Raw genomic sequence first — 21,708 nt, forward strand, 5'->3', positions numbered from 1 at the left:
CCCCCCCCCAAACTAAAAAGAAGAAAGAAGAAGGAAAATTCCATAGTCAATCTCAGTTTCCACAATTATCAAGGCATGGATATTATGCACTACGGCATTCAAAATGCATAGGAAACTGAGCAAGGTGTAACCTCATAATGTAAAATTGAGAATGCTAATTATGCCTTCACACAACTTATACACAACAAAATAGTCCCAATACTTAACTTAAAGCTGGTGCCAGATTTTCCAGTATCATTTAATTCTGGAACAGCACAATGCTTATCCAATAATCTCAGATGTTGGCAACACTGTGTCCTGCGTACGACCCTCTTAAACAACTTAACAAGTGAGTGGTACCTTCAGAACCAAAAACAAGCAGTTAAAGCAGAACCACCCACAAAAAATAAAAACTGATGTATTGGCTTCAAGTGCAATTATTTATTGCCCTAATATGATCATAAACATGTCCATATTTTATACATCAGTAAAAGTTTTCACGTATCTGTGCTCTAAGACACAGTATGGCTTCCATCTGAAGAAGCTCATTTTAATGGTAACCATCATTTCATTCCAGACTTTAGTCTAAAGTACAAACATTGGCTATAACATTGTTGTCCCCTTTGACCTTAATCCCTTTCGGAGCCTTTAAACTGCAGTCCTGGTACTTGTTGAGCAACCATTGTCATTACTCAATAATTGAAAGTTTGGAACTATCTCATGCATAAATCTCCTATTCTATCTGGCAAAGGAGCTATTTAACGGTTCCATATCTAAGAGCTTATAAGAACTATGTAATCAATATTATACAGTAAGAAGAAATTTGGATTGTAGAGATCAAATCATTAAATTGAAATTAACATCCATGCCACTTCAAAAAACAATAATTGTGCCATGACAAATCAATAAAGCCCTATAAGGTATCATCATACAATTAAAAAAATGATCCAAAACATATAAGAATATGCCACTTACATGCATGCCGATTTGTTGACACAAAAGCCACTACTCTGGCAGCATGGCATTTCCTGAGTTGCATTTATCTCAGATAAGCCAAAGATATTGCCAATAAGAAATTTTGCACCAGCAATATTGGACTTTAGAGAATTTAGTATATCTGAAGATTATTAAGGTACTGTGTTCTTTTGCACCAAAGAGAAAGCATGGCAGAAGCCCATAGCATCACAAACTTTAAGGTCAAACTGTGTTTCTTTCATAAATAAAATGCATAATTGCACAACAAAAGAAGAAAAAAAAATACAAGGGTTATTGACAACCAAAGTACCATTAGTTGCCGATCATTCAGTCTATCAAGTCAGGTGAAAACAATGGAAATGAAAGGCAATTTTATAATGGAGAGAGGACAAATTAGCTACATGTACATTTAAAACTGAACTAGAGGATACGTTTTCCTGGAAACATTGATGAAGAACGTTCCATGTCATAAAACATGAATTTCCGATTAATATAAGCCCCATTGGCGACTACCAGGGACTTAGGAGCTTGTGATACTGAAAAACAAGGCATCTGCAGAATAGATCATATCCAAAAGGAAAATTTTCAAAGTTAAAAAATAAATAAATAAACAGTAAATATCAGGGAGAAATGTCTATCATTGCATTGAACAAATCTAAATGTTCACTAGGAGGCATAAAGTGATTCAATCTTCTTAATATGTGTAATGTGTATAGATCAACCAAAACTTAGTCTCTCTAACCCTCTTGAGGCAAAGGATCTTTTAGTCACTGACAATCACATCTATCTCAGAATCTCCATGCCAACAAACACCACTCTAGCCATGTATGTGTTAATATTGATTATGGTACTGATATCTCCTAATTGATGTTCTACTTCCAGCTTCTGTTACTTTCTTGGAGATGCTCATTAACCAGAAGAGTGAGCCTTGACATACTGCATCTTGTTCTCGTGCTCAAGCAGGCACCATGAGTAAATAGCCACAACTACCTGCTGATATTGTTTGGCTGTATGTCTTATGTTTGCTACTTTGCTGGGAGATTACTTTTTCTTCACCTAAACCCTTATATTATGATAATAGAAAGGCCATCACTATTAATCCAGACTTTCATAATGATAACACAATAGTGACACTCATTTTGTCATATACAAAAGAAAGCAAAAAAGGAAATCAACGTAGAAGTAAATGATTGAAATGTTTATATACAACGTAATACACAAACTCCATTATCAAAATTCAATGGGATGTTATCATGTCATGCTCCAAAAATCTTTGATAACAATTTACAAAACTAACAGAGTTTGATGTTTAAAGTATTCCACAATGTGTTGAAATAAAGGTACAATTCAATTATCAATTCATGTGGGGATCATTAATAAAAGTGTATCCATGCTAGGCACACAGAGCATATATCTAAAAATCTTCTAGATCAGGCCACAATATTAGGTTTCATGAACTAAAAGAACCTTTCTCTTTCTATTAGTAAGTTACACGGGCATTTAGTGAGCCCTAAACCCTCAAACTCACTCTCCAACCATTATTGTGGGAAAAGGAAGTGCCATTGAGCTAGAGCTAACTGGCAGAATGAAACCCCTCCAACATATCAAACCAAAATTGAACTTGACAGAAAGATCCTTTGTAGGGAATCACCTTTTCACAACTATTTAAGCAAGAATTCACATCATCCTGGAGCCTCCCAGATACGTTATCTTTTTCTGTAAGAACTGTTGCAGACGAGGTCTTAATACTGGTTTCTTCAAAATTTAAATGCTTTCGCTTTCTATGACGCAGCCAACTAAATGGCCTTGAACGCTTTCTAGACTTTGCCGCTATCTGATTTGAAATTTTTTGAAGTTCCTCATTTGAGTCCCCTTCAGTATTATTTGTACCAATTCCAATAATTGGTGTGACTTCTTCCAATAAACTCATTTGAGAACGCTTGTTTCCATGAATCCAACTAAATGATCTTGAACAACGCCTAACATTGGAGCCAACACAGTCTCTACTGAATTTCTGTATTTCTAACATTGAGTTAGCACCATCAACCAAAGCCCTCTTCTTGTTGGATCCTAAGAAAAGTTGGGAAAAAATCACCATCTGGACTCCCATCAATCTTTAAGAAATGAGATGTTATATAATGACTGAACTATCTAATGCAAATACAATAACCACAAAAGCAAAAAGAAATAAGGACAACTAGAAAAGGGAAAGATCTACTAGAAATGAACGTCCACAAAATGATGGGAACAGGTCAGGTAAGAAAAGACCAAGAAAGAAGCAGGCCTAAAGTCAGAAAGAGGCTACCAAGCAGAGGATTAAAGTATCAAAGACTACAATTGCGTTTGACATTGGCTGAAAAATGCAACTTTTTTTACTATTTAGCTTATTTTTACAATTATTTATGGGCCACATTGCACTTATTAGTACTATTTATAAGTCTCACTATACTATTTCAGCTAGTTTTTAGTTTTATCTACTCTACTTTTAGGAAAAAATTTCAATTTCAGCTAAATAAGCTTTTTCCAAATGGACTTATAAGTCTATGACAGTAGCATTTTATCCCATAAAACAGAAGTGCTTAAACTTTAAAGAAAGAAAGGCAATATGTACCATCAGATTCTATTTATTATTTATTCAAATTGTAAAACTGATGTGGCTGTGTATAGTTATCTGATTGTATTAGAGTGTTTAATGTAAACATGGTCGCATTAAATATATTATTTAAAATTTAAAATAATTTGTATTCACCAACCCTTTAGTTCTGCATTGGATATTTCAATAAACTTCATTTTACACATAAGGCTAAAATATTAACAATGCATTTTGAAAAATTAGATGGTACTTATGGTGATGTGTGTGGTAACATTATATATGAGGGAATTTTGATGCAACCAACACATGATTACAGAAGTTGCACAGGTCATTACCACATTTATCAAGTGAAGTAGGTTGATCCGGAGACTCCAATGTTTGGTTGGAAAATTTGAGGCATAAATCACTTATAGGAGGACCTGATACCTGATAATGTTTCTTACAGGGAACTGGCACAAATATTGATGTGTGCTTTAAAAGATAAAGCATGACATCATCCCCAACCTGCATAAAAAAAAAATGCATGTTTCACCTTATTTCATAGTAAAAATAGGTAGCCATTGATGTAGATGTTAGTTAAAGACAAAAAGAAACAGAGAAGAAGTACCCTTTGTAAGAGAAGACACCAAGCTGGAGAGCATAAAAGTTCCATAATGGGGTTTGAATGATTAATCTGTAAACCCCATTTCCCAAAAAAGGTTGATAGCAGTGACATAGTAAGCAGCACAATAATAATAAAAAATAAAAAATGAAAAATTTGCTAAATAGCACGTGACTAAACTTATTTAATTATGTAACACAACTTTGAAACACGAGTACTTGAGTTTCAAAAATATACTACATAACTAACTAAATAAGTATGACTTCATGCCTTTTTTTTTCCTAAATATTTTCAAAATTCTTGCTGTTTGGCAAAAAAGGCCAAGAAAGAAAGCTTGCCTTATCATAAGCATTGCAGATAACATTAGAAGACATGGGTTGCTCAGAAATGAGCATTTCAATGGTCCTTTGCACAATCTGAAAACATAATGATTGAGTGAGTGTGAGTGTGTGTATATAATGTAGGTAGATAAGAGAGAGAGAGAGAGAGAGAGAGAGAGGGAGACCTGAGATTGGGACCAGCGAGAGTGGGGGTTGAAATGCGAGAGAGGAGGCGCATTTTCAGAGAGCACAAGGAAGCATTGATTCAAGAGCTTCCGGTACTGTGAGGGGTCCTTCTCGTCTCTCACCAATGACGACATCGACAAAGGCAGCAGCGACTCGATTGTGCACGCCAGACTCCGAGCACGCTTGCGGAATAGCCGCCATAGCACCTCCGGAACCCTCCTCCGTTTCTTAGTCTTACCCATTTTTTTTACCAACACCAACAGGGTTTCTCTCTTTCTTCTCAAAATCACAAAAAAGATAAGGAAACTTGTTTTTTCTATGTTTGCCGCTTCACTGCCTCAAATCAAATGTAAGAATAATAGCAGGTAAAGATTTCAAATTTTCAATCCATCGTAAGTAGTGCCATTGAAATGACATTTTTCCCGCCATCAATAATAACAGCAACATTGTCTCACAAAGATGATTTGTTGTGAAAGTCAACATAGAAAGAAAAAACTTTTTTGTTTTTTTTTGAAAACTTTCCCGCCATCAATAACAACGGCAACATTGTCTCAGAAAGATGATTTGTTGTGAAAGTCAACATAGAAAGAAAAAAGTAAAAAAAAAAAATTTTGAAAACTTTTCACAAGGAAAGAAAAAAGTACTTTTTTTTTTTTTACAATTTTTTATATCAAATAAAAAAATGACAGGTATATACACTCATTCTCATATTTTACTTATGTGTCAACTCTTAATTAGATTTTAACATTTTTACATGAGTCTATTGCATGTACTTGAAAAAACTAAAATCCAAGAAATATTTGAAACATAAACAAGGTGTGAATTTGGATGTATGAATGGGTATATCTCTAATTATTTGAGTGTAAGAATGAATGTGTGTCCCTAGCATTTTTTTCATAAAATATCATAACATATTAACGCCCCATTTTATTGCCTCAGTCACTCCCTCTCTCTTTCTTTGGTCATTCTCCCTTCTAAGTATCTCTTCTCCAAAATAGATCAAACCCCCATGCTTCTCTGACCAAACTAAGCCCTGATTTGGGAGAAAGGAATGGAATGACAAGATTTAGCAAGTGGAGCTCTCAAAGGCAAGAAATCGAAGATTGATTACTTGGGCTCAAGGATGGCCAAATCCAATGAGTAAGGGGTACCTAGCTTGATTGGACTTGAAACTGCTGGGTATTTCTCAATATATCATGGGTAAAAGGAATTGAGTCAGGTTCTCCTTGGTTAGGTTCAAGTACTACTCAAATTCAATTCGTTAAAAAAAAAGGCTTAAATTTAAAATAATACCACGTCAGTTGTATTAAAATCTATAATTGATAAACATATTTGCAAAATAATCAAATCAGGTATTTCACCACTACTCTTATGGGTATTAGTGCAGTCATTATTTTTGTGCACATGTTTATCATTTATTGAATTTTGATATAATTGAAGTGGTATTATTTGATAACAAATGTTTTTTCAAATTTTGTGTATATGAGTGTGATTAGATACTGCTTATTTTGCTGAAACTGAAAAATTATTACTGAAACTCTAAAAATACTGTAAATAAAGGTAAAAATTAGTTAAAATATTACAGTAGAACTCATAAATAATATCAAAAAATATAATAAAGTGGGAGGTCCATAATTAATAATAAAAATAATCTAAATAGTAAAATAATATTAATTTTTAATCCTAATCCAAATTCCTAAGAGCATCCGCATTTGGGTTTCTAAATGCCAAATGTTAAGAACATTTGGCATTTAAGCCCCAAAATCCATCAGCAATGGGAATGTCATATCTCAAATGCTAAAAAAAATTTGGGATTTTGCTACAGTGCCATCTCAAATGTAAGATGGCACTGTAGCTGGGTTGTAAAAAAAAAAATAATTTTTTAATGCTGTCATTTCTCTCTCCTCTCTCCTTTTAACCCGGCCATTTCTCTCTCTTCCCTCATTTTTTTCCTTTCGTTTCTGTCTCTTCCTTCTTTCTTTCTCATCTACTCTCTTCAGACCCAACACCCTGCGGTGGAGATCGGCGAAGTGGAGATCGTTGGGTGGCGAGATTGGCACGGCGGAGATTGGTGTGTGGCGGTATATGTGATCGGCGTTGTGGTGGCTGGTATATGTGATCGGAGATTGGTGGGTTTGCTGGTATATGTGATCGGCGTTGTGGTGGCTGTGGCGTGGTGGAGATCGGTGGGTGGTGAGATCGGTGGAGCTGTGGCGTTGTGATCCGGTGTGGGTTTGTTGGTTTTTTTTTTTTTTTTTTTTTTTTTTTTTTTTTTTTTTTTTTTTTCTGGGTTTGCTGGTATCAGCGTTGTGTGGCTGTGGCGTGGCGGAGATCGGTGGGTGGCGAGATCAGTGGAGCTGTGGTGGCTGTGGCGTTGTGATCCGGTGTGGGTTTTTTTTTTTTTTTTTTTTTTTTATGGGTTTACTGGTATCGGCGTTGTGGTGGCTGTGGCATGGCGGAGATCGGTGGATGGTTTTTCTAGGTTTATGGGTTTGAGAAATTTCTGGGTTTGTGGGTTTGTGGCGTGGAACGGTTTGTGGGTTTCTGGTATATAAATTTCTGGGTTTGCTGGTTAATGGTTTTTTTTTTTTTTTCTTTTCTTTTCTGTTTCGCCGATCTGGGTTGTTGAGGAGTTGGGTTGTTTTGCTGGTTAATGATGGAGGAGTTGTGTGGAGGAGTTGGGTTGATATGGATGATGGATTTGGAGAAGGAGGCTGGAAGAAGGTGAAAAGGAAAGGAATGAAGGATGACGCCCGCAGGGGAGAAAATTGAGAAAAAACAAAAAAAAAATAAAAAAATATATTTTATTACGTAAATATATTATTTTAATGAGTAGAATAGGAAAATAGAATTTTGGGATGTTGAGTATATTGTAAATGGGATGGTATAATTGATAAAGTAGATTTTTAAGATGGTAAAATAAGATAGGATTTAGAATCCGGCTACGGATGCTCTAAGCATTCCGTTTAGCTCACCCTGATTGCAACGTGACACTAGTCTACTTTAATAGCATTGAAATTTGTGGCCAACCTAACATGGTCTTTGAGTCTTGTTGCACGACTTTAACAGCATTGAAATATGTAGCTAACTTTTCCCTCCAAAAAAGAAATATGCGGCTAACCTCTTTGACTCTTGTTACATAGTGTAACGTTGCAATTAGAGTGGGTTAGGATTCGGTACAATATCCACCGCGTGCAATCACGGGCATCTCTAAGATAAAGTTAGGGTGACCACAAGACCACTCTAGCCTAGAAAAAAAAAATATTATTATACATAAATTTAAAAATTTTATGATTTTTTTTATCTTAAAAAAATGTGACCATCTTAAATTTTTTTAGGTCCAATATAATTAAACTTTGGACAAAATTTAACAACAAACATGGTTGTAGATTAAGGCTACAATTTCATTTAATATTTTTTATTAGATATGAATTTTAACAATTCCATAATTAGATTACATTTTTTTTTCTTATATCCTCTATGTTTGCAAAACTTCAAGAAGATTAAAGATAAATAGCTTATGTCATCAATCAAATGTTTAATTTTTGAGTTTTTGTAATCTAAAATTGTACACAAAAAATAAGTTTATGTATCAAATAGTAAATAACATTCAATTGACATGAAACTTGACATGTGTTTTATGAACATAAAAAACATATAATTCAATGGTTAGATTTTCAAAATATGTAGTCATGTTAATTTGTTTAGTGAAAGTTGTAGTCTTAGACAACAACTAAGTTTGTAGTCAAACTTTGATCCTTTTAACAATATATTGGGCCTTTACAAATAAAAAGAAAAATACAAGAAAATTTTATATGACTAAAATTTTAAAAGAGATATAGCTTGCAGCATTGATAATGAGATATAACTATTTTTTTTATTAAATATTGTACAATTTAAGTTTCTTAATGACCATCTTGCAAAAAATTTATAGAGCTGCCACTGAGTGCAATTCATCATTTCCATTCACAAATTTTTATTCACTTTTCACCTTTTTAATTTTCACTTTTTACTTCTTTAAAATTTTTCTTAAATTTTTTGAAACAATGGTTGAGATTGAAAGTTGCTTTTTGCAACTATCAATCTCAATCATTCAAAGGAATTGCATGAGGTGCAATACCTAAGGTATTGCACATAATCTCAATCCTGTTTACAGTAATGTTGCACCAACTAGGAAAAATTATTGAATACTTCAGGAGTATCATAAATACGTACTTAACTGCAAACACTACAAATGTGGCTACAGAACTATCCTATAGCTACATTTTATAAAACGTGACTATAGGTTCATAATTTTAGCCTCGTTTATAACAAATAGGGCTATAGGGTATCTATAGCCGCATTTTTGCAAACGCAGCTAAAAAAAACACAGTTATAGACCCATGTGTTTTGTAATGTTTAGACTTTCGATTTTGCACCAAATAATTCACTTGCCACAAAAACTAATATATATATATATATATATCCTACACTAAAAAAAAAAAAAAAACCTTTTTAATTATTTCTCACGAACATAAATTTTCTGATTTCATTCTCAATAAAAGTCTTAATTCTTAAGAACTACTGCAATTCAACTACAACTAAAAAAAAAAAAAAAAAAAAGAATCCTAGCTTACAAGTCCTCCTTCTATTTGCTGTCTCTCCCTTCTCCAACAAGCTCATGGCCTCCTGCTTCAATAATTTTGCAAAATTTTTACTTCCTACCTTTATGCTCTACAAAAATTTCACAAGCAAATACCAAATGCTAAGTAACTAAAGGCTAATACCAAATATTTTATTAATATTTTTCCTTCTTTCTCTCCCTACAGTTTTCTTTTGTATTTTCCTTTTCATCTCACATTGGCTAATAGGTGAACGTCAAAATTCTAGTTGATACCAAAGTACATGTTTAATTTTGTTAAAACGACATAGTTCATAAACATAAAAAATCCTAAAAAATCAAAGAATTAATCCCATAATTCAAATAACTGTAAATTGTAAATCATCTTGAAGATAAAATTCAAAAAAATAAAATAAAAGATATTAATAATAATTGTGGAGGCAAGGGCCCAAAATTATGTATTGGGCCTTGGGCCTTATTCAAAAACGTTGGCATGTCCGAGGAGGGATAAAAAGTTGAGAGATTCCAGTTTAGAGTCTCATAAATGTGAAAGGAGTGAAAGGCGGTTCGAGGAGGAATTCCTCCTCGGCTATGACAGATACGGCCCAAATATGCATTCCAAACGAGTGAGGTGACCTTCCAAGAAGCTCCTGTGACAGGGACAAACATCGTGAACATACGTGAAGGAAGGAAACCCAAAAATATTTAAAGGAAAACTGTTACCTCTGCATTAAATGCACTGCAGCTACTTTTCTAGCCGCATTTATGTGCAGAAGACTCCTGAATAGTGCTGCCTTGGCTACCTCAACTCACAGAGGAGGTAGCCAACGTTACCTCGAAAACGTTGGCATGTCTGAGGAGGGATAAAAAGTTGAGAGATTCCAGTTTAGAGTCTCCTAAATGTGAAAGGAGTGAAATTCCTCCTCGGCTATGACAAATACGGCCCAAATATGCATTCCAAACGAGTGAGGTGACCTTCCAAGAAGCTCCCGTGACAGGGACGAACATCGTGAACATACGTGAAGGAAGGAAACCCAAAAATATTTAAAGAAAAACTGTTACCACCACATTCAATGCACTGCAGCTACTTTTCTAGCCACATTTATGTGGAGAAGACCTCTGAACAGTGCTGCCTTGGCTACCTCAACTCATAGAGAGTTAGAAGGGGTGTTTGATGGGACAGGTACTCTAGTAAGGGCGCAGATGATCAACAAGTGTAGGGTCGAGATGATCCAATGGGAGATATATAATGTAAGAGACCCTCCATGTGAAAGGGATTGAAAAATCGAGAAAGAAACATTGTAGCAACCTAGAACCAGACTTGTAATAAAGCTCCACAAGTAATATATAAGAATCAACCTCCTCGGATTTGGCCGAGGACGTTTTTCTTTAGTGAACGTCTATTATCTCCTTTTCATTGTCATCAAAATCTATTGGCTTGTTACTTAATTCACTAAAGACCAATTTTCTAACCCATCCTCTACAATTTTATTGTTTTGGGCTTGAGTCCATACATCCTTTGGGCTAAGAGTTCAAATCGGGTCCTTACAATTGGCGCCATCTGTGGGGAGATTACTTGGGTGCTAGTGAGTGCAACGTTCAACCATGGTAGGTTTAGGTCCACACTAGGAAGAATCCGTAGGATCTAAACGTAAAAATCCTTTTGTCAACCTTGAATGTAAAAGGGATTATGAGGGGAGTGTGCATACTGTCCAGTCCGGTAAGAGTTAGTCCCGGGGTAAAAGTCATCTCTCTCGCGAGAAAGATACCAAAGCCCTGCAACTAGAGGTTGACCATATGAAGAGAAAGTTGTGTCGTGCATAGCAAAAGCGAACCCCCTCTAGCTCCGACATTTCCTCTGATGACAAAGAGGATGTCAGTTATAGACGAAGGTTAAGGACCCTACCCTGTGAGTCTTTCTCCTATGAGGAGAGCAACATCACAAGTGTAGGTGTAAGAGTCCGTCTCACAAAGGCCTGGGAGGGGACGCTATAAGCAAGGCACTGAAATAGATTTCCCGATCACCTTTCATTCACAGGATTGAAGGGGCAAAACTTCCTCGGTGATTTAATCAGCCAATGTTCACTATCTACAATGGTCGAACAGACCCAGTGGAGTATGTGAGTCATTTCAACCAAAGAATGACTGTCTATTCCAAGGACGAGGCCTGGATATGCAAAGTGTTCCCCTCCAGTTTGGGACTTGTGGCAATGAGATGGTTTGATGGCGCAAAGGTGGGTTCCATAGGTTCCTTTAAGGAGTTCACCCAGGCATTTGGCTCTCGTTTTGTCACATGCAGCAGAGTTCCTCGGCCTATAAGCTCCTTGCTATCCTTATCCATGCGAGAAAGGGAGGCCCTAAAAATGTATTTAGATAGATACTGGGAGATGTACAATGAGATTGATGGTGACTTTGATGACGTTGCCATCAGTACTTTCAAGGTTGGCCTCCCAATCGAGCACAGTTTGAGGAAGTCTTTGACTAGCAAACCTGTCACCAGTGTGCGCCAACTCATGGACCAGATTGATAAGTATAAAAGGGTTGAGGAAGACCAGCAGCAGGGAAAAGGAAAGGATAAAGTTATCCCTCAAGAGAGGAGGGACTTCAGGTCGGACCGATACAACAACAACCGACCTCGGAGGGACTTTGCTGAGTAATCAGGGTCTGCCAATACTCAGGCGGTTAACGCGGTGTTCCGAGAACCTGTGCATCAAGTTTTGGAGAAGATTAAGAATGAGTCATTCTTCAAATAGCCAAATAAGATGGCAAGAAACCTTATGAGGTGTAATCAGAACCTCTATTACCAGTATTATAAGGACTAGGAACATACTACAGAAGACTGTAGAAATTTATGGGACCATCTGGACTAGCTTGTCTGAGAGGGAAGGCTGAAGTAGTTTTTGCACCACTCTAGTAGTTTGCAAGGTCAGACCAATCCAGAACCCCGAAGGGATACTTCATCAAGGCCTCCTTTGGGCATGATAAATGTCATCTTTGCCGCTCCAGGGAGAACCAGTTCTTGTCCTTCTAGAGTGATGTTAGTGGCTCAGTTGACTACCGAGGACACCAATCCAGAGCCGAAGAGGGCTGGGTGAATACCCAACCTACATTAGGCTTTTTGGAAGAGGATAAGATTAGAACCATACAGCCCTATGACGACGCTTTGGTGGTCACGCTCAGGATTGGGGGGTATGACGTGAAGAGGGTGATGGTGGACCAAGGCAGTGGTTTTGAGATAATGTACCCCGACCTGTATAAGGGGTTAAACTTAAGACCTGAAAACCTAACAGCCTATAATTCATCCCTGGTAAGTTTTGACAAGAAGGTTGTCATTCCCAAGGGCCAGATTAGGTTGCTCATGCAGACTAGTTCAGAAGTGGTGGAGGTGGACTTCATTGTGGTGGGCGTTTATTCCCCCTACACGACCATTGTGGCTAGGCCCTATCTGCATGCGCTTGGAGCGGTCTCTTCTACTCTGCACCAAAAAGTGAAATACCCATCGAACGACCGAGTTGAAGAAATTGTTGGGAGCCAATCCACAACTTGGGAGTGCCTTATGAACACGATTTTACATCAGCCCGAAGCTGAGTCCTTGGCCCCTACCGAAGGGGGCTTATAGCAATTAAGGGCTCCGGACTTGCCCGTCAATAGACCAACCGAGGAGGCGGAATGTGAAGACCTAGAAACGGTTGTGATCGGTAATGATCCAAAGAAGTTCTTTTTGATCGGAGCTAAGCTACTTCCTCTCGAGAGGGAAGAGCTAACAGAGTTTCTTAAGAAAAATGTCAACGTGTACGCATGGGATGCCTACAAAGCCCCGGGGGTGGATCCAAGCTTCATCTGCCATCACTTAAATGTCAATCCCTCTATCACTCCCAAGAAACAACTGCCTCGGCGGTCGTCCAAGGATCACTTTGATGCTGTAAGAGAAAAGGTGAAGAAGTTCAAGCAGGCATGGGCTATCAAGGAGGTTTTCTACCCTAAGTGGCTAGCCAATACTATGGTGGTAAAGAAGAAAAGTGGAAAATGGCGAGTCTGTGTAGACTTCATAGATCTGAATAAGGCCTGCCCGAAAGATCCTTTCCCTATGCCTAGAATCGACCAGCTAGTGGATGCAACCGTAGGTCATCCTCGGATTAGTTTCTTAGATGCTTTTCAAGGGTATCACCAGATACTACTAGTATTGGAAGATTAGGAAAAAGTGGCTTTCGTCACTCCCACTAGAAATTTCCATTACAAAGTGATGCCTTTTGGTTTGAAAAATGCAGGATCTACTTATCAAAGGATGATGACTAGGATATTTGAACCGCAGTTGGCAAGAGCATTGAGGTCTATATAGATGATATGGTGGTAAAGAGTAAGGTGGCATCCGAGCACATTGGAGACCTCGGAAACATTTTTGAGATCCTGAGGAAACATAAACTGTGACTCAAAGCTTCTAAGTGTTCTTTTGGGGTTGGATCGGGAAAGTTCTTGGGGTTCATGGTCATACTTCGCGAAATTGAAGTTAATCCCAATCAGATTAAAGCAATAAATAGCTTACAACCACCTCGGAATCCTAAGGAAGTCCAGAAGCTAATCGGAATGACTACTGTCTTAAACCAATTTATCTCTCAGTCGGTGGACAAATGTAAACCTTTCTTCCTATTGATGAATAAATGGAAGGGATTCGAGTGGATCGAGGAGTGTGCTCTAGCCTTCCAGCAGCTTAAAGATTATCTCTCACGACCACCTATCATGTCTAGTCCTGAGATGGACGAGCACCTGTTTGCTTATATTGCTGTGGTCCTTCATGCCGTAAACTTGGTCTTAATATGAGTTAATAGTGACATATAAAGGCCACTTTATTACGTAAGCAAATCACTACATGAGGCTGAGGTTCGTTATCTGCCACTGGAGAAAGCCATCATAGCAGTGGTACATGCTACTCGTAAACTCCCCCACTACTTCCAGGCACATACAGTTGTTGTCCTAACACAGCTCCCTCTCTGAGCCCTGCTCCAAAATACTAATTATACGAGAAAAATTGCCAAATAGGGGACAATACTGAGGGCTTTCGACATCAAATACTTGCCTCGTACTTCTTTCAAAGGTCAAGTCCTCGCAGATCTGCTAGCTGAGTTTACTGAGTCTCTGTTGGAAGAAGAGGCAAAAACACAACACATGGATGAAAAATCGGTTGGTATGATCTCTTGACAAGGTCCCTTATCTTGGAAGGTGTACGTTGATGGTGCAGCAAATTAGAGGGGTTTCGAAGTGGGGCTAGTACTAATATCACCGGAAAGGATCATTATTGAGAATCCATTGAAGCTGGACTTCTCGGCCACAAACAATGAAGCTGAATATGACTTCCTATTGATGGGAATGACCATGGTTCAAAGAATGAGCAGAAAAGCAATAGAGATGTTCTCGGACTCCAAATTAGTCGTTGGCCAAGTGAAAGGAGAATTTGAAGCGAGAGATGAAAGAATGCAGGGGTACTTGAGCTAGGTTAGACACCTATGGTCAGGTTTCGAATCTTTCAACCTGTTACATATCCCTAGAAGTGAAAACACACATGTTGATTCCCTGGCCACATATGCAACCTCGTCGGCATAGAGCATACCTCGAGTAATCCTGGTGGAAGACTTATGCAAGCCCACGTAGGTGAACAGGGAGGCAGTTCATGTCCACCAAGTTAGAGTGGGGCCTAGCTGGATGAACCCCATAGTACTGTTCTTGAAGGAGGATACCTTACCCGAGGAGAAGTCAGAGGCTGACAAGATACAAAGAAAGGCTCCTCGGTTCTGGTTGTCCGAGAACCAAAGATTGTATAAATTCTCCTTTTCTAGACCATACTTGCTATGCATACACCCCGAGACAACGTAATTACTTCTTAAGGAGTTACATAAAGGAATTTGTGGAAGCCATACTGGAGGCAAATCTTTGGCACACAAAGCCATCACTCAAGACTATTGGTGGCTGAACATGCAAAGGGAAGCGCAAGAATACATTAAGAAGTGCGACCAGTGTCAAAGATTCACGCCGAACATACACCAATCGGGAGGAACCCTCAATCCTTTGTCCAGCCCTTGGTCGTTCACTCAATAGGGCTTAGACATTATAAGCCCTTTCCCCAAGGTAGTGGGAAACAAAAGGTATCTATTGGTCTAAACAGACTACTTCACTAAATGGGTTGAAGCCGAGCCCTTGGCGAACATCAGAGATGTGGATGCCAAGAAATTTTTCTGGAAAAAATATCATCACATGGTTCAGAGTCCCTCACACCCTCATCTCAGACAATGACCTCCAATTTGATAGCAAGTCTTTCAAAAGATATTGTTGTGACCTAGGAATCACGATTTAGTTTTCTACCCCAGCTTATCCCCAAGGGAACGGACAAGTTGAGGCCGTTAACAAGATCATAGTAAGCAGACTCAAGAAGAGGTTGGACGATGCGAAGGGAAAGTGGGTAGATGAACTGCCACATGTCTTGTGGACGTACCGAACCACACCTCGCGGATCAACAGGGGAGACCCTCTTCTCAATGACTTATGGAGCCGAAATTGTTATTTCCTTAGAAACTGGCTTCCCAACGCTAAGAACAAGTTCCTTTGACCCAAGCAGTAACAACAGATTGCTAGAGAAAAGCTTAGACTTAATCAAGGAAAGAAGAGAAAATGCGATGGTCTAATTGGCATATTACCAACACAAGTTCAAGCAAAGTTATGATGCTAATGTAAAGCTAAGACCGTTAGCATCTGGTGATTTAGTGTTGAGAAAAGTTCTAAGTACTGCAAAGAACTCGACTTGGGGAAAGTTAGGGCCCAATTAGGAAGGACCATATCGCATCACCTCGATGGTTAGTATAGCAGCGTATTTTCCAGAAGACTTAGATGAGCATGTAATACCACGTCTTTGGAATGTAAACAACCTAAAAATATATTATTATTAATAAAAGTTTCTTTTATCAACATGTTCATTCGTTATATGAAGGCATTGTACTTCCTATTGTTCTTTCTTTATAAGTGTTTAAACAGAATCTTAGTCATGCTTGAAGTCCTCAGACCAGATGCTTTGGGGAAATTAACACATTATGACATTTTTTATAAGTGTTTAAACAGAACCTTAGTCATGCTTGAAGTCCTCAGACCAGATGCTTTGGGGAAATTAACACATTATGACATTTTTTATTAGTGCTTAAACAAAACCTTAGTTATGCTTGAAATCCTTGAACCAGATGCTTTGGAGAAATTAACATACTATGACATTTTTTATAAGTGTTTAAACAAAACCTTAGTCATGCCTAAAGTCCTCAGACTAGATGCTTTGGGGAAATTAACACATTATGACATTTTTTATAAGTGTTTAAACAAAACCTTAGCCATGGATGGCTCCTTAGACCACATGCTTTGGCTAAATTAATATTTACTGGCATCTTTCTAAGTGTTAAATGGAATCCTAATTATGCATGGCTCCTCGGGTCACACACTTGGAAGAGGTTAACGCTGTGATACCTGCTGGTTTTTTACTAAGTGTCAGAGCAGATCCAGGGCTATACTCAAACTCCTTGGATTAATGGCTTTAAATGAGTTGAAGTCCTTATACATTTATCCAAATAATGAGCAGGATAAAGGTTGTCTCTCCTTCTCATCTCTCCCAAAGGTATATGTTTACTTCATTGCGGAAGATTCAATTCTCAATACAAATGTATGCTAAATCTCTTTATTACTGGTACTTAATCAAGTTACTTCGATTGTTGTCAGCATACTATTGTTAGATTTTGTTGAGGGTAGTAGTAATAAGCTTCGAAATACATGACAATAAAGGAACGAGAAATAAAAAGAAAACATTTTTCATTCAATGAAAAAGGGAATACATTGTCTGAGGGCAGAACGCCATGGTAGAATTTGTACCAAAAAAAAAAAAATCCTATATCTGGGATTCTAGGCCTTGTCTTACGGAGGGTCTTCCTTGGGATCAACAGCTTTAGACTTAACCTCTGCGTCCTTGGCCTAGGCGACCACATCCCTGATTGTAAGGGTGTCTTCAGAGGGCTTGTCCTTCATTGGTGGCTGAGCCTCCTTACCCACTCTAGCCCCTTCGGGAACTTTGGCATCAAGAAGTGGAGCTTGGGTGGGAGGTAGCTGCTTAAGAGGAGGGTCCGACTTAGGAATTTCTCTAATATCCACTAGGAAGAATATATTCTCGACCCTCCTTAGCTCGAAGTCTGCAGGGACTTTCGCTCGGTCCATCACCACTTCCTAGGACTTGGTGCAGTAGTCCCTACATACTACGACCACCTCCTCTGGCAGTTAGGTCTCCATGTCCCACACCCCACGTTTGTAGGATGCCTTCACTGCGGCCTCAGCAGCTTCCCTGTCCACCTGAGCTACATCTTTGACGCTCTGCAGCTCTGCCTTGAGGTCCAAAATTGTCTACTTTTCAGTGGCTAGGTTTAGCTCTGTAGTGTAAAGCAATTTGCACTGGTTCTCGACTGGGGCCATTGCAGTTTTTAGGCCAGCCAAGGCATTCAGACGCCTGACTCCTTCAGCTCATTGGTGAGTTCTATGTGCTCCTTCTTAAGGGCTCCCAACATCTTTTCAGCATTAGCTCGGGAGTGGGCCTTAGCATTAACTTCATCACGAGCATTCCTAACCCACTCCTCGCTACAAAAATTTGTTGAGTGACCTGCATGATAATAGCAAAGTGGTCAGGTGTATATACATGTGAATAGATGTGTATCTGAATAATCAACGAAGTGGAATGTTGATTGGCTCACCATTGCGAGGTCCCTCTTTAATAACATGAAGAAGTTAGCTTGCCTCGTACATCTGAGGCCGTCCATATCTCTGGGAAGGAGAAGAGGTTGTTTCAGAGCCTCGGCGAGGATGGTGGCGTGCCCCTTTGGGACTCCCAGAGCATGGCATCCCAAGGAATGGGAGCACCCTCCACCTTTAGCTGAGGGGCCCAAGTGCACTGTCCTCGGCGTACTTTGGCTTTATCCCGGCTCTCCACTGATTTAGCCCTTTTATCCTTGGGGTCCTTGGATTTCTTCTGCTGCTTGGTGCCTTTCTGAGGTCCCACCTCACCTTCCTCTAGGTCCTCTATTGGCCTCTTCTTCCTTAAGTCTGGAATGGGCTTCAGTCCAAAGTCAGTAGGGAGCGCAGTGGGAAGAGGAGGAGAAGGAAGATTAGGAGTAACCTGGGTCTTAAGGAAGTCTTTCAAAGATTGTCCCTTGTTCTTGTTGGCCATTAGGCCCCTTAAGCCGGTCCATTGTTTCAGGTCCATGCCTTCTTCTTCGACTTCTAATTTAGTGTCGATTCGAGCAACTATCAACCTCGGAGAGTGTGCAGCAGAAAATCGGTCAAAATCAGCTTCAGAGTCCGAGAGCTCTACCGGCCTTGTTGGCACTTCACCTTCCTCGTCAAAGCAAAATCGATCAATCTTGGCCTCGAGGGATAAGTGTGTAGAAGCTACCTCCTCTCTTGGAGCGGCTACCTTTTGAACGATGCGTTAAATGGGCAGTTGAATGGGCGGAAGGTCTCTCTGAGCCAAAAACCTCGACTTGGAGATGTCTATCCAAGCCAACCTAGAGCTTCCAGCCCTAATTGCCTAGCCTACGTCCTGGAATATGCGGGACAGGGGCACGTAGTCCAAAATCAGGTGAGCAGCCCGTAGCTGTCTGTTTTCGCTCACAAATATCTCTGACCTCAGAAGGTAGTTAAGAGCCGGAACGTTGGTCAGGCTGATCCTCAGAGTAACTTGGTTTTTATCTGCAATAACATCCGAGAAGAAAATTGTGGCCAGACCAATGAAAAATTGTCATTAGAAGAAGATTAAGTGTTAAAAATGAATAAGAATAGAAGGGCTAAATCCCTTGCTCGAAGAAACTAATCCTATGGTACCCCACCTGACTCTTTTGCCCGAGCTGGGCTAGGAAGACCATCGTGCCACTCCTTGAAGGTGACCAGATAATCGTCCTTCAAACCTTTGTTGGACTTAGGAAGGCAGGATATCAACCTAACGATGTCAGACCGAGACTTGAGGTAATATCTCGCGCTAGCAAAGATATGACACTCATACATATGAATGACGTCGTGCCATGTGAGCCCTAGGTTCATCTAGTCGTTCAGAGCATCTATGCACCCTAGGACTCTAAAAAGGTTGGGAGTACACTGATGGGGACACAACCTGTGATTGAGCAAGTAGTCTCTGGTTATCCTACTCATGGGAAGTGTCATTCCTCCCTCTATAAAGGCTATCATTGGAATGACAACTTCGCCTTCCCTTCTATCTGTGCATACTCGGTCTGGGGGGCAATATTGTAAGCCCATTCCTTGTGGGATATGGTATTTAGCCCTAAAACCTTCCATACCAGTCGAAGAGTATACTAAGTGCTTAAATCTACTCATCTAAGCAAACGTAGATGACGCTAAGGAAGTTTTCTAAAAAAGATAGAAGGTCGAGGAGGATGGCTGAGGAGAAAAAGAAATTTGGAGGAGATAGTTATTTACAAAAGCAAGTGAGTGTACTAAAATTTGAACCTTTAGGAAAATATTTTGATAAATTCTTGAGGAAAAAAGTTAGGAAAACTCAGGAGTGTAGGGAGTTTAGTGAGTTGGAGCGCTTGAAATCTCTGAAGAGCTTGAAAATTCGTAAAGTAAAGGGAGAACAATTTCCCTCGAGGCTTTATATAGAGGGAGAAAATGAGTGGGAGTTATCCCGCTCAAAATTCCAAGAGAGAGATCAGCCGTTGGATCTGCGCCTCGTTGTTAGATCTGGGGGACAAGGCATTGCTTGGAGTAATTAATGACGCCTCACGAGCTTTGAAGCGTCAGTAGCAATCATGGGACGTGTGAAACGGTGATCTTGCATGTGTAAACCAGAGAAATGAATGGTCTTGTCTCTTAAAGATCAAAACCCCGCTTTTTCTCCTCGGATGAGAGGGAAATCCAGAGTTTTGAGGGGCTATTGTGGGGACAAGGGCCAAAAATTATGTATTGGGCCTTGGGCCTTATCCGAAGATGTTGTCATGTTCGAGAAGGGATAAAAAGTTAAGGGATTCCAGTTTAGAGTCTCCTAAATGTGAAAGGAGTGAAAGGCGGTCCGAAGAGGAATTCCTCCTCGGCTATGACAAATATGGCCCAAATATGCATTCCAAACGAGTAAGGTGACCTTCCAAGATGCTCCCGTGACAGGGACAAACATCGTGAACATACGTGAAGGAAGGAAACCCAAATATTTGCAAATGTTTTACAGTAAAATATTTACATGTAAAATATTTTACATCGAAACAAAGAGCTTACACCATTATAGTCTACTAAACATGTCTTTAGAGTTATAAAGTTAAAAATAAATCAATTGTTGGAAATTTAGACCCCTTAAACACACAAATTGCGTAGCCTAAATTAATTAGTCAAGTTGTTACTTAGTCAAATTATGCAATTCTAGGTTAAAGCAATCAAATAATCATATCAAGATATAAAGCAGCGGAATAAAAAATAACACAAGATATGATCACCCAGGAAACCACTCGGTAAAAACTTGGGGAGGATTTGACCTACCGATCCTCAAGGCATAACAGAATTCACTATGAAAGAATTGAAGTTCTTATAGAATGACTACAAGCTCCCCGCTCGACTTCCTAATGCTACCCACCAGTAAAACTTCTTAACACGACCACGCGCAGGCTCCGAATTCACGGACTACTTCTTTCTTGAATTCTTCAATCAGCTACAAGCTCCCCGCTTGCTTTTCTTTTTAAGTTCCAATGGTTGCAACTATAATGATCTTCAAGATGTTGAAATCATCCCTACCTTGAAAACCCTAAGTTTTGTGTAAAGGAAGTCTCCTCAAAGATCTCACACGAGATTCACACAAAACAGCAATATATGAGCAACAAAGTAATATGGACAACACTCAAAAACGTGGCTAGGGTTTAGTTTATATACCTAGGGTAAAAACACAAAACCCTAAACGTTTAATGAAGTAGGGCTGAGTTGGAAAATCTGCAGAAAATTCAACCTGTGCGATTTTCGATCGATCGAGTCTATTCTTCGATCGATCGAGCCAGGCCCAAAGTCCCAAGTACTTCTGCAGCCACTCGATTCTAACTTTACAATATTAAACCAACTTTGAGCAATTCTAAACAAGACTAAATACACTGTTTTGATCATGATTTGTCAACATTACAAATTAGAGTTCTAAATACAAAAACTCCTAAGATCTTAGAACCTAACATCAATGAATTACTGTAAGATACATAATAAATAAGATACGTGTAAATAAAATAAATAAAGGGAATTATAAAGGATAAACTTCCATAGTGATAATTAATTCACACCTACAAACAATTCCTTGTTTGGTTCATTAGATGAAAGAGAAATCCTTCATGGGTCCTCCACAAACATTTTATTTTCTCTCTTTACTTCTTCTTCCTAACCAAACAAGGGAAATGAAAACATCTTTTTTT

The 21,708-nt window shown here is 38.9% G+C and overlaps 2 protein-coding genes across 2 annotated transcripts in view; one reads left to right on the plus strand and one right to left on the minus strand.

The window, feature by feature from the left end:
- Nucleotides 1-4,992, minus strand: part of LOC112020857 (telomerase reverse transcriptase) — a 12,140-nt gene extending 7,148 nt beyond the window's left edge. Inside the window, exons 1-8 of the mRNA XM_065776586.1 lie at nucleotides 4,654-4,992; nucleotides 4,487-4,564; nucleotides 4,155-4,220; nucleotides 3,883-4,051; nucleotides 2,606-3,024; nucleotides 1,386-1,506; nucleotides 955-1,096; nucleotides 165-339 (exon numbers count right to left, since the gene is read on the minus strand). Of these exons, the coding sequence (XP_065632658.1) occupies nucleotides 165-339; nucleotides 955-1,096; nucleotides 1,386-1,506; nucleotides 2,606-3,024; nucleotides 3,883-4,051; nucleotides 4,155-4,220; nucleotides 4,487-4,564; nucleotides 4,654-4,896 (1,413 nt within the window). The 5' untranslated portion in view covers nucleotides 4,897-4,992. The remainder of the gene's footprint in view (nucleotides 1-164; nucleotides 340-954; nucleotides 1,097-1,385; nucleotides 1,507-2,605; nucleotides 3,025-3,882; nucleotides 4,052-4,154; nucleotides 4,221-4,486; nucleotides 4,565-4,653) is intronic.
- Nucleotides 4,993-11,332: 6,340 nt separating this feature from the next.
- On the plus strand, nucleotides 11,333-11,911 carry LOC136068837 (uncharacterized). Its single transcript, XM_065776587.1, has one exon. The coding sequence runs from the start codon at nucleotides 11,333-11,335 to the stop codon at nucleotides 11,909-11,911; it is 579 nt and encodes a 192-aa protein (XP_065632659.1).
- The last annotated feature ends 9,797 nt before the right edge of the window (nucleotides 11,912-21,708 follow it).

The sequence above is a fragment of the Quercus suber genome, unplaced genomic scaffold (assembly GCF_002906115.3).
Source record: "Quercus suber isolate HL8 unplaced genomic scaffold, Cork oak 2.0 scaffold_137, whole genome shotgun sequence".
Lineage (NCBI taxonomy): Eukaryota > Viridiplantae > Streptophyta > Magnoliopsida > Fagales > Fagaceae > Quercus > Quercus suber.

Excerpts from the sequence above, each read along its gene's own strand:
- LOC136068837 (XM_065776587.1), top strand. The coding sequence starts at position 11,333 with ATGTTCACTATCTACAATGGTCGAACAGACCCAGTGGAGTATGTGAGT.